This window comes from Eutrigla gurnardus (assembly GCF_963514095.1).
Source record: "Eutrigla gurnardus genome assembly, chromosome: 18".
Classification (NCBI taxonomy): Eukaryota; Metazoa; Chordata; class Actinopteri; order Perciformes; family Triglidae; genus Eutrigla; species Eutrigla gurnardus.
In genome coordinates, this window is record NC_139929.1 from 21,865,172 (window position 1) to 21,881,202 (window position 16,031).

At 44.2% G+C, this 16,031-nt stretch overlaps 1 protein-coding gene across 5 annotated transcripts in view; it reads left to right on the top strand.

Moving 5' to 3' along the window:
- slc12a7b (solute carrier family 12 member 7b) overlaps positions 1–16,031 on the top strand; it is an 85,028-nt gene that overhangs the window by 13,637 nt on the left and 55,360 nt on the right. Inside the window, exon 1 of one of the 5 annotated variants that reach the window (XM_084033360.1) lies at positions 7,095–7,425. The exons of the other annotated variants lie outside the window; for them this stretch is intronic. Within the exon in view, the coding sequence (XP_083889486.1) occupies positions 7,308–7,425 (118 nt within the window). The 5' untranslated portion in view covers positions 7,095–7,307. Of the gene's footprint in view, positions 1–7,094; positions 7,426–16,031 lie in introns of those variants that run through there. 5 annotated transcript variants of the gene reach the window in all.

Below are 16,031 nucleotides of genomic sequence, written 5' to 3' on the forward strand. Positions count from 1 at the left end.
CGAGCCGACGTGTTGTGCTTTCGCTCCCACCTGCTGAAGCCATTTTTTTCGAAGACGGCAAGTTTTCTTCTTCAGCGCCGCTTACTGCTCTGTGCTGCTCACACGCGTATACTGCCCCCGTCAGTTCCGCCAAGAATCGACACGGCTCGCCGAGTGAAAAGTTGTATATTCGGTTCTGACGATACCAGAAAAAAGCAAGTATCAAATTAGAGTTGTCACGATACCAAAATGAGTAACCACGATACTATACCAGACAAAGTATCACGGTTCCGGGTAATATCACGATACTGCGGCCTTTTTTTAAAATTATTGTTTTTATGAACTGCAATGTATTTGTACAAGTTAAATAATAAAAAAATAAAATAAATACTTATTAATTACTTAGAATGTTTGGTGCATGATAAACATAATACTGGTGAAGTAAGAATTAGACTGGAACAAATATTTTTATGAATAACATTTATTAAAAAGTTAAATTTAAGAAAAACAAAAAAAAACAACAGACCCACTGGCCTTTTCTCTGCGTGTTTGTTTGTCTCGTCAAACGTTGAGGTATTTAACTTAAAGGACAGAACTTATGCAAAGGCATATCAAAGGCTACTTCATTGAACTGTAGCTCAATTCTATAAATAATAACTTAACAAAATACTGAACAGTATATTCTGAACAATAAATATAATACAATATAGAAAGAGTCTACATTACTCCTGTGACCTCTTCTTAATTTCACGCAGGTTTTTGGAAATGAAAACAAGCATGTCTAATCTTTCTGGATCTAATCTGCCCCGTCTGGGGGTGCAGATCCCTCCAGCAGTGCTGAACACCCGTTCAGAGGCACAGCTGGATGCTGAAATGCACAAGTATTTTCGTGCACATTGGGAGAGGAGTGGCAGAGTCCCAGAATTTAATTTCCACCACTCAAGAGGGTTGTTGTCTCCGCTGATCTCTGTCATTCTGGCATAGACATCAAGCTCATGTTGGATTTTCTGTGTATTGGTCATCCTATCCCCAGATCCAGGGGAGCAGGGGGTGGCACTGACCTCTCCTTTCTTTTTTGTTTTGATGCTTGCGAGGAGCCTTTGCATGTCTGTTCTTGGCCGCTTCTCTGGTGAATCTACCTCAACTTCAGCCTCAGCCTCAGTGTGTTGCAGAGTTTCTTGCTCCTCGATGTCCTTGATGAGACGTTCTTTCACCTCAGGTGTCATCGCCACAAAGGTGTCTTTGAAACGAGGATCAAGATATGTGGCACAGTTAAGAATAATCTGTAAATCCTTGTCTGCGTATCTTTTGTTGAGATCCTGTAGAACTTTCTCCTTCATTTCACGGCACAGGGGGACATCATCTTCAGATGCAGCAAGGCAAGAGGATATGTCCCACATGACCACTTGAACTGCAGAGATTGTGGGGAGTTTCTCTCCACTGAGAACATCTGTGAACCGTCGCAGTGGTCCAAGCACCTCCTTTACTGTTTCAAGTGTGGTGATGTCAGTGTCCTTGGGCATGAGATGCCATTTCTTCCTCTCGGTGGCCAGGGCAGCACTAACAGCCTGCTGCTGATCCAGGAACCTCTCTACCATGTCATAACCAGAGCTCCAGCGTGTTGGTGTATCATGAAGCAGCTTTTTCTGAGGTAGACCCAAGTCTGTCTGTTTTTCTAGCAGTAGCCTGGACATCTTTGGTGACCTGGAAAAGGCAGAGACAGTTTTCCGTAGTCTGGATAAGGCGGATGACACCCTGTCGATAGCCAGCGCTTTGTTAGTGGCCAAATCGAGATTATGTCCAAAACATGGTATCCAGGTGTATCTTTGTGAAAAGGCTTTTATGTTGTTTGATGCATTGTCAGTAGTGACAGCCGACATCTTGTTTTTGTCCATATTCCAATCTTCCATCGTTTCCTCCAGGGCTTCCAGTAGGTTTTCAGCATTGTGGTCACTGTTCATCTCAGAGCACTCCAAGCACCATGCATCCATCTCCCAGCTCTCTGTTATCATCTGCACAGTGATGGTCATGTAGGCATCCATGGCCCTGCTGGTCCACAGATCAGTAGTACAGGAGAAGTACTTGTTGGGTCCTGACAGCCGCTCCATAACTGCCTCTCTGGTTTCTGTGTAAAGCATGGGTATTTCTTTATACATGAAGAAATTCCTCCCAGGAAGCTCATATTTACAATTCAATTTCTTCACCAATTCCTTGAAGCCAGACTTCTCCACTGTGTATCACATATGAATTCAGCCACTGCTCTGTTCAATGTTGTGGCTTCCTTTGAAGTTGGCTGATATTTTCTCTGTTGCTCATACATTTCAGGTATGGTCTTGGCAATGGGTTGCTTTCCTTTTGGGTTGGATGGCTCTCTCTGAAATAAGGGGTGGGAAATACATAACATGAATTACCCTAATGGTCCTAGTTCATAACTGGGTCAACAAGAGTACATTAACAAAAGCATATAAGCAATAAAAAACAAATAAATGAAGTTAGAATTTATATGGTTGAAATTAAATAATCATTCAGTTTCCTTAGCACATACATTTATGTTTAACTAATATAAATAATCAACTTTGACTTTAAAAAAAAAATCACAATAATGCTTCTTCTCCAACATAATATATTTTTATGTTTATGCATTTTCTATGTGCTTTATACTTTGAAATCTTTAACTCTTCATTCCTCAGCCTGTACACGGAGCATATAGCCTAATATTAGCCAATGAGTAAATAACTAGGGCATACTAACCTGGTATTCCACATATAAATCTGGGTGACGACACTGCAGGTGTTTGATGAGGTTTGATGTGTTCCCTCCTTTTGCTCCTATTGCTTGGTGGCAGCGCCTGCACAGTGGACGGGCATCGTCAATGGCTTTACCGTCTGCCCCTTGTTTTAAGCCAAAATAGCTCCATATGTGGCTTTTGGAGTTCGTTTTTTTTAGCAAAATTAGCGGTGCCACTGACGACGACAACGCCGCCGCGGCAGACTCGCCGCTCGGGCCCGGTGCTTCTGCCATGGTGCGTGTGTTGTATTGTGTTGTGTTGTTTGTGAGTGTGTTGTGTTGTGTTGATTGTGACTGTTAATAAGCCGGGCGCGCGTCTGCGCGAGACAGAACTTGTTGTGAAGCGGAGCTGTCTTGAGTTCGTCTTCCCGGCAGAAACACACGAACAGCCAATCAGATAACAGACGGGCGGACCCAGCGTACGGAAACAGCCTATCATATCCCTGGACGTCACAGTAACAGGCAAACAGCCAATCATTCAGCAGCTGTGTAGTTAGGTTGCAGTAGTTGCCATGTGGGTCTGTTTACATGCAGTGAGAAGCCGGGAGGAGAGGAGAGGCGGCTGCTACGTAGCGGAAACTGGCACCGGTAGTAGTAATCCACGGTAGTACCGTCGTGTAGAATTTCTAGTATAGTAGGAACCGTTACGTTTTGGCACCGCGGGTTACCGTGGCTACCGTGGGTATCGTGCAACTCTATATCAAATTATTTTTTTCGGGTCGGCATCGAATTGGTACCGAAGTATCGGTTCTTGTGACAACCCTAGTAACCAGTGAGGGGAGCCGTATCATGCAGTGGAAACATGGCATATATTAAGTACTGAGCGTATTCACTCAATCTGCATGGAAACGACGTGAAACCGCTTAAAAGTGACAGCTATCAATAAGGCTGTGGTCTGTGGTGGGGAAGATGTGCCGGGTGAGAGTATGTGCCAACGACCACGGTGTCTCCAGTGCACTCTGTGCTTCGGTGATGTTAGAAGATGAATTCATCAGCTGCGGTGCCTGAAGCTGCTTCTACAGACTTTGTCTCATCCAGAGAGAATATCAAATGGAACTCAAAATGTATTTGTTGGAAATAAATTTGTTATAAATGAGCAACTTGCCTCCCGGGCATGCAGGAAGTATTTGGATTTCAGTGTAGTGTCACGATACCAACATTTTGGTACCGGTACCGGTACCAACATGTGTTCCGGTACTTTTCAAATAAAAAGTGAACGCAAAAAATGTCATTACTGACTTTATTTTAATAGAAAATCTTAGAACAATAACATATTAATCAGCAAATAAAATAAAATACCACAAAGACAAGCTTTTCTAATGCACACAATTTTAAAAATGTTAAAATATAAATACAATAATATAATATAAAATATAATAATATATATAAACCAGCTCTATTTTTTTTCTTCCAGAGCTACTTTTGTTAAGAGTGAAGGGCGATGGCTTTTCTTCCTGAGTAAATGACCCGTCGTTCCCTGAGCTCAGTGTGCAGGTCTGGGTGCTGGTCCTTTAAGTGTTTGGCTAAGCCGGAGGTGTTTCCGCCGTTAGCCATGCATGTTTTAAACATCGTTTACACAATAGCGCATCGGCGTTAACTGCCTCGCCTTGCGCATTTGTTTTAAGCTAAAGTACGGCCATATCGCACTTCGCGGCGCTGGTTTGTCCGCAAGTTGCGGCGTGGTGACGGTGGCAGCAGCCATTCTCCTCTCCGTGCTTCGCTCGCTCTCGCGCTCTCCCTCGCGCTCTCTCTCGCGCTCTCTCTCGCGCTCTCTCTCGCGCTCTCTCTCGCTCGCTCCAAGCTTTCCTCCTACTCCGTTTGTTGCTCCAGTCCACGCTGCTCGCTAACTTGCTAGCTGTTTCCTCCGGCTTGCTTGCTTTTTCTTTTTATCTCCCAAAGCTGCGGCTCGCTCCTCGTCCTCTCAGCTGTTACAACGCAGTGACGTCACGTGGCGAGTTCGCCGCGCTGTTGCGGGCGCTGCCGGCGGCGCTGCAAGTACCGGTCCTGTCCAAATGCAATATGGTACCGTTTTAAATGCCTCAGTACCCCGGTACCAAATTAGTACCGGTATACCGTGCAACCCTATTTCAGTGACAGCAAGCTAATAGATAATAGAGATTGTTTTTCACTAAAAAGAATCTTCGTTTAAAAAAGAAATCATGATTATTTTTGCCAGGGTAATCGTGAGATTACGATTTTCATATTGTCCCATGTCTAATTGGGATTAATACATAGTCAAACATAGTAATGTAGAGTTCAACTTTAAAGTAGAGGTACAAATGGGAACTGTTGGAAATGGAAATCTTGCATATCTTTATATACTGTATCACTCCCTCAAATTCTGGTTAAAAACTGTATGGAGAAACAAAGCAATCTTAACTAAGCCAGCCTAAATATAAGTTGCATCAAGATGTTTCTGTAGTCTAAGGTTGGATACCACTAAACTGAATAAAAGTCAAAACCCTCCCAGCCTCAGTATAGTACCAGGTAGAGATGCAGCGATCCGATACCCTGACCGGATATCGGCTCCGATATTGACTTATTAGCTGGATCGGATATATTTTTATTAATATCATACACAGCAATACAGTTACAACGATCTAGTCACTTCAATTCTATGTTTGCTATGCTGGTTACGTCATCACGCAGAGCACGCACAGCAGCTAGTGACGAGCAAACACAGAGCAACATGGAGCAAGCGCCGGTTCATTAAGCCATTGTTTGTTGGGTTTCAGGCAGCTGCTATATTTTATATTACATTTTAAAATATGTTTGCAGTGCACTTTAAATGGTTACAAGTGTTATTTATTTCTTTTTGCTGCTAATGTACACTTTGTTGTTTGTTAATAAATAATATTAAGTAGATTTATATCTGTGTTAATTTGTTACCTTTTTTTAACAAGGCTAAATGTTTATGTTAAGCCTGATGCCTTCACTCACATGGCAAGTATACGGTTCATTCATTCAACAGTAGTATCGGATCGGTATCGGGTATCGGCCGATATGCTCAGCCCAGGTATCGGTATCGGATTGGATCAGAAAAAAACTGGATCGCTGCTTCTCTAGTACCAGGTGGAGTTTTCTCACCGTGGCTCAGTCTTTTGTAATGAAGTCTGAGCCAAGCACAAGTCGCAATGCTAAAAAAGAGGCAATGCTTTCCTGTAAGTTGGTCACTCTGCCTGTCTGTCTCTGTCTCCTTCTGCTCCACCTCCTCCCTTTCCTATTTCCTGTAGCCCCCACCCTTCGCTGTATTGATCTTGCATGTCGTCATGTTGGGGAACTGAGAGGCTAACTTGTCCTGGGTCGTTCCCCAGATGTTGAGCAGGGCTGCAGCATTATAAAAGAGCTGTGGCTTTTTCCTCCAGCGAGGTTTTGCTCAGCGTTTCCCATCAAACAGGGGTGTTGGTCAGTTAGGGTGAGATGTCATACCTTCTAATCACTTACCTTCAGGAAATGACTCATCGTTTTTGGATTAGTCATAAGGTTAATTCTCCTTCTTTTCAATTACACTTGAAAAAAATTGGAAGACTTCCATTTTTCTTACACTTTAAAGCTTATAAATATCCCATAATGCTCAGGCATGTGTTGGTCTGTTGTCCACACTGTGCCTCATGTTTCAGCAGTTGCTCTGAAGAGATAACTGTTGAAGTTGACACCTCCCTCCTGCCCCATCCTCCTCCCTGCGTATTTTCACAGTAACATCCTGTACATGACACTTCTAATGAGGTGCACATGCACTGCTGAAGTTGAATGTGTGGGTGTGTGTGTTAGCATGGGTGCTAACCCTCTAGTGGTGTGTGTACTTAGACAGCCGGTATATGTCTTTAAATCAGCCCTGCCCCCTTCTGACTATGCATAGGGTCAAATAACACAGCAAAGGAAGTGAGGAAATATATATGTGTCCCTTTGGGTGCATGCAAACTTTCCTCAGTGGCAGCAGCGCTGGACTTCCTCCTCTCGTTTGGACAAAGTTGACATTGCCGGCTTTTGTTGTGCGTGAAACATAGCGACATTCCTGGGCAGAGGATCTGCCCTCAGGCACAGAATGAGCCTTATGTATGCTCTCACATACGCATGAGCACAAATGCAAGTCATGTTTTTTACTTGTGTGTGTGTGTGTGTTTGTGGGTACTACCTCCAATGGGCGGGGCAGTCATGCGCTTCCTTATTTGGATAGCTGATGTGTGTGTGTTTGTGTGTGTGTGTGTGTGTGGAAGGGTAGAGGGAGGGGGTGGTCGGGGTCACATGGGTGTACAGCAGAATCCGAATGATAGGCAGAAAAACTAAGAAGAAGTAAGACACGACGTCTGCCCAGAGTACAGGAGAGGGGGAGTGAAGTACACCAGGGCAGTGAGTCTGGATGAAAAAGCAAACAACTGAGCAGGAGATCTAGAAAGAAGAGAGGAGTGACAGCTGTTGGACGAGGGGAGAGAGGGAGGAACAGCAGAGCAGAGAGGGAGGAAGGGACACGGAGGGAGGAGAGTAGAACAAGATAAAGTGTGGCAAACAGGAGACATTGAGAAGAAGCACATGGTGTAAAAATGCCCACCAACTTCACTGTGGTCCCAGTGAAGGACACTAGGAAGGCAAGAAAGGGGGATGAGGCGGATGACGTGGATGACAACAATGTGCTTAAGGAGGAAGACGAGGACGTCACAGGTGAGATCAGAATTTGTTGTTTTTTTTAGCTCCATCAGCTGCTTGATTAACGCAAATGAGATGCTATTTTTTCTTTAAAGCTCCCAACTTTTTGGACATGACTCCATCACAGATCTCTATACGGAAGTGCACCCTTTTAAAGTTTGAAACGCTTCTTTACTTTTCTGTGACAGTAGATAGAGAAGTAGGTATCCATTGTAAGCTGATAATTTGGCTTTATTATACAGGATACTGTGTGTTTCCGAAAAACTGTTTGTGGGCTGTCGGTGGATAATGTCTAGGGAAGACAGTGGAGTTTAGGCAAAGCTTGTTCGTTCTCCAGCAACTGCATGAGATGAGGGTTTCCCTCACACGCCAATGCCACGCAGGGGAGTTTGGATTGAACTTTTGTTCCACACACACGCACACACCATCGGTCGTCTGTTTATTTGAATCCTAATCTGTCTCTCTGATTTTTTGGTTTCTTATTATTTCAATGTGCTGTCAGGTCTCCTAGTGTTGTAGTAACACACATAGTCTAATTGAGACACCCTCGCATTTCGCATCCCCTAACAGCTCTCTGTGTTGATTACCATTGACATGCAACCTCTGACATGATGCAGCCTCTGAAGACCTTTCAGTGAACTCAAGTGTGCAACAAACAACAGGATAACAGAACCTGAACATGGCATCGTGACTCTGGCATGATGCACGTTCCCAGTTCTGATTTAGACAACCCAGACTGTACTATGTGAAGCCTGATATGCTCCCTGATTTTATTGACATTTAGTAAAAGGACAGCATTTAAACTTGGTAACAGCTCTCCCCCACTAATACCTTTTTCCTGACACCTGATTCATTCCATCAGGACAATGTAAAATTGGAGATCGGTATTAGTATTAGAACAAAATGTTCTCCCTTCTCTCTGTTTTCTCTAAACAGTGTCAACCTGATACAAACCTGTCTGAAGGCATAAAGCCAGGGTAACGTTTTAAACCCCGTCTTTTGTGTAGAACATTCAGCATGGAGAGGTCATGGAGTGCATATTTAATAAACTACTCTCTAAACACTCCATGTTTTGCCAGACTGTTAGTATAGTTGCTGGTTTTACAGGACTTCACATGGCGCTAAGCAAATCATGTCCCAGTATTTAATTTCTGCTGCGGAGCTGCAATTACGGCTGCATGCTGGGTCAGTCTTTAAAGACTGTGAGAGAGAAAATGGCATTTTATTATGTTGGATGGTCACGCAGGATGTCAAACTGCAACGTGCTTTGGTTCCCCCCTGTGCATGTTTATGCCCATGTGACCGTTTTGTCTCTGACAATGGATGTAGTGACGGCAATAGTGGGAGAGCAGATGACATGAAAGGGCACTGGGTACGAAGCCACAACATGATGTGCTTTAACTTTCAGAAGCATAAGGACCACACACTTTATTTAGTTTGTACTGGTACTATTTTAACAAGGACAGTTGTGTTGTTTACATAAACCATAGGTCCTCCACAGTGGATTGAGGCTTGTGTTTACTGCACTTGTGATTGTCAAATGATACAGACAGGATGGGCGGACTGGGAAAGGTGAGTGGTTTTCCTGGGGAGGGTCCTTGACGGCATAAATGTTGTTGGCTCATGAGCCTGTTGTGTAGGACACCCTTAGTCGTCGCTGTTGATTTTCTGGATTTCTTGCTTCCTGTTGGCTGAGTGGGGGGAGGTGAGACCCCACCCCCATCACGTTAATGTAAAGTACTCTGGTTGTTCTCATTCACTTTCAGTTCCCTCTTTGGCCAATCCTCCCTTTCTGCTTCTAGGTTCTCTCTCTCTCTCTCTTTGTCACACAGTTTGCAATTTTTCTCACAAGACATTTGTTAAAGATTCTTGTTCTGCCTATATGAAACCGTGGCAGAAGTCCATAACTTGTAGATCACACTGCCTGATGCTGAAGTTGTTTATTTTTGCTTTTATAGTCTTCTATTATCTTCAGTTATCATCTTAAGCTGACTGTATGAGAAAATGTTGATCTTAATAAAACCCAATGGTCTTATCGACTCTGCTGCCTCAGGGCGGAGAGAGTTCTCTACAGAACACAGTGTTGCAGATGTGAGTGATCAGGATCTCCCATGTGAGTGGGTGGAGTGGGATGGTGTGTGAGCGAGGGCATATGTGAATTCTGTGGGTTTGTGTTGCAATAGCTGTGTCCACGTCCAGTATTGCCTGCCTAAGAGGGAATATTTGTGTCTGAACTAAAGTGTGTTCATTGTGCTGCAAAGGGAATCTACTCAGACATACACATAAAGCTGCACAAAGCCTCGCCTTATGAATACATGATACAAAGTAGGTATGACGTGGACCTTATGGATGCAGTACAAAGTTGTTTTTGACACGATAAACTAAATGCAAAGCTGCTCCAGTTAACTGCAGCCTTATTTGGGTGCTTGAAGCTGAACAGGTAATCGGACCACGTGCCTGAGGTGTTGTTGCCTCTGTCCGTGGGTCCGTTGGCCCCTCTGTCCTGGACATGTGTTTCCTGTTTATTTGCCAGGCAGGTCTGGTTCTGTTCAAAGCAGCCTTCCCTATGTGGCTGTTTTCTGTTTCTCCTTCTCTCACTATTACGTTGTTAACTCTTTTATAACGCTTTTATTGCTGGTCATATTTTACAAGCATCATGATGTCAGTCTGAGGCTGGGGTTCGAGTTTAAGTTTCTTACAATCTAGGATAGGAAAACATGTTCAACTGTGAAATGAGAACCTAGATCTTTTTCTTTTTCAGTCTGAAATCCATTCATTCTCATCAATTCTCAGTCTGAAAATAATAATTTACTCAATAATATTTCACTCACGACTCACTCTAGTTTCATTGTCCACAAGGGATACTTAAAGATCTAACATATTCACTCCTAAACACTAATGTGTATATGTTTTACATCCTCGTTCAATTCTATTTTATTTGTATTGCCACAAATCACAAATTTGCCTCAGAGGGCCTTGCAATCTGGCAAATAATGGATGGATTGATGGACATTATTGATCCCAAACTGGAAAAATATTTTGTTACAGCAGCCAGTTATCCAAAATTACAATAAATGTACAGTGAATTTACAGATTGCAATATCACATATTAAAATAGGATAATATACAAACACAAGATATAATACACATTTGGTAGAGCAAATTTGCTGCTGTTTTCTTTTGAGTTAAATACAAATTAGGTCGTTCCATATTGGGGGGGGGGGGGGGGGAAACATTTGCCATGTACAGTTGAAGGGGAAAACAGAAGAAGAACTATACAGCTGAGAGTTCTCTGTTGGACAGATGTGAGTTATTGATCTGGGCAGGAAAGTCTTCCTGTATCGGCCCTTTACGACAGCAAAGCTGAATCAGTCTTAGAGAAGGAGCTTCTCTGTCTGTCCACTGGGTGGTGGAGAGGATGCTGAGCATTATTATCCAGGGTTTTTCCTGCGTTCAAAATTGCGAGGCGGCCGCCTCCAGCTAATTTCGTGCCGCCCCCAGCTTTTTTCTTAATTTTGTGCCGCCATATCGCTCTGCCCCCAGCTATGGATGTCATTTTAACTGCAGTTGCTGCATTGCGCCACTATGGGGGCGCTGTATCAACAGCGTGTCGAACGAGTGACAGACGAGCCCGAGACGGCCCCATCATGGGTTTGGCAAAGTAGAGGGTTTGGACCGCATAATTTTCGAGGGAGACTTACAGACTCTAGCATCAGGTATCCCGAGGTATAGGAGGAGGGACCACAGCGAGACCCGCCGCCACCCGCCGACGCTGCCCTCGTTTCCCCCACGAGAGCGGTCCCGTCGGGGTTACGCACGCGTAACGCGGTCAGCCGGAGACTGAAAGTCCACCGACTGCCGCGCCCGCACATGCGGTCCCGACGGGGGCCCATCCCCGGCCCGAAGGTCGGGGAAGGAGGGAAGGAGGGGGGATCGCGCCGAACGAAGTGACAGACGAGCCCGAGACGGCCCCATTATAGGTTTAACAAAGTAGCGGGTTTGGACCGCATGATCATCCGATTTTTGGGGAGATTACAGGTCACGTTAGCCATCCTAAAGGATGTTGCCCGCGGACCCCCACGAGGAGGTGTGACCCAACCGATTGTTCTTTACTAGACTCTGTATCCACGTGTTCCCCTGTGACTCCGGTTTCCATTTATAAGAGAGTCATAGTTACTCCCGCCGTTTACCCGCGCTTCATTGAATTTCTTCACTTTGACATTCAGAGCACTGGGCAGAAATCACATCGCGTCAACACCCCCCATGGGCCTTCGCGATGCTTTGTTTTAATTAAACAGTCGGATTCCCCTGGTCCGCACCAGTTCTAAGTCAGCTGCTAGGCGCCAGCCGAGGCGACCCGCCGGGACCACCGCGTGAACGGGGCCCGACGGGCACCGTAGCTGGGGGAGATCCGCGAGAAGGGCCCGGCGCGCGTCCAGAGTCGCCGCCGCCGACCGCCGTACCATCACAAGCAGGAGTGAATGGCAAAATCGTGTGCTTTCTTGCTGTTTTCCCCCTCGGGTATCACGTGAATTGGGCGTTCCCGGGGGCGTTCCCAGGTTGCCGACTGGATCTATGGTCAGGATGGTACCACCTCTGCCTCAATTTGAGCCAGGAAAAACCCTGTTATCTATATAACCGTTTGTTCAGTGTCCTCTTCTCCACCACAACTTCAAATGTGACTGACTGGTCTGCACCCAATTACAGAGCCGGCTTTCTCAATCAGTATATTAAGTTTCTGCGATGCTGCCCCCCAGCAGAGTATAGCGAAGTACAGAGACCTGGACACAACAGACTCCCTGGTCTTGGCCACGTTTGGAAGCAGGCAGTTTCACCCATTGGTGCTCTGTCCTCCTCCTGTCCATCACTTATACACCAAACCAATGCAGAGTTGTACTGAAAGTCTGTGGTGTAGAGGGTGAAAAGAAAGGGAGACGGCTAGGGTTGGGCATCGTTTGGATTTTGCCGATTCCGATCCCGATTCCGATCCTCTGTTTCGATTCCTGTTCTAAACGATTCTCGATTCCGATTCTTTGAGGTGCAGGTCAACAGGTCCAGTGTTGCCACAGTTACTTTGAAAAGTAGTACTCTTGACTTCACTTAACTTAAATAATTGTTTGCATATTGTAATGGCAGTAACATCATGAATGAACATTTTATGAATATTGAACCAGCATTAGAGCAGCAAGGAGTGTTTTTTATGGAACAAAGGATGAACACAGTCCTCAAGTATGAGCGGCGTGATGACAAAGGGAGGGGGCGGGGCCAGCAAGCAGCGAGACATTTCTCCACTAAACACTCAAGAGAGACTCCGCTCGCATTTCAGCACAGACTGAGTTAGCAGGAGCTCCATCGAGAACTTGTCTTGTTTATTCACACGCTGCGCCTTTTCACCGTCACCGGGCGGGACCTGCTCTTTTAATGTGGTTGTGCCATGCTGTGACTCTAAAGGTTTTTTCAAGTTTTACGTTGTATTCTTGAAAGTAGACAACACTTTGTTGTTAACACAGAGTGTACAACGAACCTTTATGTTGCCATCTTTTGCTGAGATGAAGTCGAAATAATGCTTGTATTTCCAGCTGGAAAATGCGTATCTCTCCCCCTCCATTGTTTACGTTTCTGCCGGTAAAGCCGACTACACGCGACCGTCCGTGAAGGTGTCGGCTAACATACGTCACCCCCGAGACGCACGAAGAAAGCAGATCTTTTTTTTTACTGACAAAAAAGTAACGCGCCGTGTATTTGGATAAGTAACTCTGTTCTGACTACTGGTTTGGCAATAGTAGCGCGTTAGACTACTCGTTACTGATCGTTCTATCGCGGAGTCTCCGCACGCTGGGCGGAGTAATACAAACAAACTAGTGCGAGCGGAGTAAAACAAACAAACTAGTGCGGACGTTTAAGAACCAAAAAAAAAAAGAATCGCAATTCCAACAGCTTCTTAACGGTTCCGGAACCGGAGGTTAGGAACCGGTTCCTATTTGGAACCGGATCTCGATGCCCAACCCTAGAGACGGCGCAGTCCCACGCAGCTTCAGCACTACTAACCACCGTCCCGGACAGAACACTGCCCAGTCGGACAAACTGCAGTGTGTCTGTAAGGTAGTCAGTAATCCAGGAAATGGTGGATGTGTCTACCTTCATCGCTTGCAGCTTCTCCTTCAATATCTGGATGGTGTTGAATGCAATAGAAAAGTCAAGCTACTCCTAGATGAGTTTGGTATGCAAACTGCAGAGGGTCCAGTGATGATCTTACCTGGGGTCTAAGGTAGGCCAGGACCAGCCTTTCCAGGACCTTCATTACATGAGATGTGAGGGCAACTGGTCGTCCTACTGTGGATATCCTCCTTTTGTGACACACAAAACCCATTCCAGTCTGTGGACTTAATAGATAAATTATTAATATCAATACAATTATTGATAAGTGAATATGATTATTTATTTAATCAATAAAAACGGGGCACCAAAGGAAAAATATAACCAAACCTTCACTCAGTCTCAATATAAAGGAGTTTATACTCAAATGCCAAACTATTGAACTATTTGCATAACATTTTAAGGTATTGTGAATTATTTGCAGAGAAGGGGTTTATATCATTCATTCTTATACAACATTAATAAACATATCAGTTTGTTCAAAAGGGGTTTATTAACAATAAACAATAAATAGGGATGCACCGATACCGATACTGGCATCGGGTATCGGGTCGATACTGTTGTAATATACTTGTACTCGTACTCGCTAAAGTTTATCGATACCAAGAACCGATACCATCCATCCATCCATCCATCCATTTTCTTCCACTTTATCCGGGACCGGGTCGCGGGGGCAGCTGCCTGAGTGGAGGAGCAGCGCCTCTACTCCGAGCTCCTCCCGTGTGACGGAGCTCCTCACCCTATCTCTAAGGGAGCGCCCCGCCACCCTGCGGAGGAAGCTCATTTCGGCCGCTTGTATCCGGGATCTTATTCTTTCGGTCATGACCCAAAGTTCCGATACCAGTGCATGCAATTGCTCTGCATGAAGACCGCGCTCAGAGGGTGGCTTTGCATCTTTGTTGTATTTTTTTAGATTGGCGGCTAGGGGGAGACGTCGAGGTAATCAGAAACAGCGTGGTTAGGCGAGGAGTGAGACTGGCGGTTGAAAAAAAAAAAAAAAACAGAAAAAAAAAAACTGGCGGCTGCTGGGTGGTTAATAAAGTGCGCTTCCCAACTCTGGCTAAACTGGCGGGCAGATACCTTTCAGCACCTTGCACTAGTGTTGACAGTGAAAGGTTGTTCAGCTCAGTGTCACACATTGTGAGTGAAAGCAGAAACAGGCTCACAGCTGATCATGCAGAGATGATTCTGTTCATCAAAAAGAATCTGCCTCTCACTTTCTCAAAAGAAGCTTAGTTCAAAGACCACACCATTGCATTCTGACTGAAGTTTAACTCTGCAATAGGTTAATTCATGTTTTGTTAATCTAAAAGCTGAAGACAGTGCCAAATAGTTACATGACATTTTGTTTGATTCAAATGTGGACACTGCAATAGGTTAATTCATGTTTTCTCAATCTAAAAGCTGAAGACAGTGCTAATTGATAATTTTGTTTGATTCAAATGAGGAAACTGCAATAATTTCACAGAAAAATGTTTATTTTCACTTGAAATGTGAAAAGTTTTACAGTCATTTACTCATATTTATCATTATTTGTTGTAACAAGCAGAGAAGAAAATAAAACTTGTCTTCCAATTCATTGCATTTTGCCTAATCGTTTGTTTTTTTGTTGTGGTAGAAGGATCGGCATCGGTACTCGGTATCGGCAAGTACTCAGATCCAAATATCGGTATCGTATCGGTTTGAAAAAAAGTGGTATCGGTGCATCCCTAACAATAAACATACACTGTGTGTGTGTGTGTGTGTGTGTGTGTGTGTGTGTGTGTGTGTGTGTGTGTGTGTGTGTGTGCGCATGCTTCGTCATCACATTAAGTTCTTATCTGAAACTATGCCCAGATTGTTAGCAGTCCTTGAAGCAGGGTTGATTCTTGGCTGTTCCTCTGAAGAAAGGTTTCTGTCTTCAGGTTCCTGTGATGGAAAGTTACTGTGCTTCAAGCAGGGTTTCCGCTAGAGAAAATTGGCACCGGACAACGTGACCGGCAGGTTTTCAATTTACCGGACGAATGTTTGAAATTCCGGCCAAATACCTATCTGAATTTATTGATCTTAAAATGATAAATGATATGCAGGATATATAAGAATGATATCAAAGCATGTCAATTTATAATCCTTTTTATTGAAAAGTACAGGCTGTATAAAATAAAATGAGTGCCGTCAATTGACTCACGTGTGTAACTTCTAAAATAAATATTGCGCAATGCGCTCTTTTAACATGAACATAAAGAAACGGAAGGCCTGTTCTCAGATAAAACAATTTGCAAACAAAAAACACATCTGGACTGGCTCATACCATTTAATAACGCGGTGTGCTGCCAACTTGAAATAAAATAAAAAGTCAGTTCACTATGCTTTTGAAATATATATGCAATAAAAACTCTGTATAAACAAAATCCCTTGACATGTTTCAGGCTTTTTTTTTTTTCTTCTTCTTTTTTTTTTTTTTTTACTTTTTACGCACTTTCGCT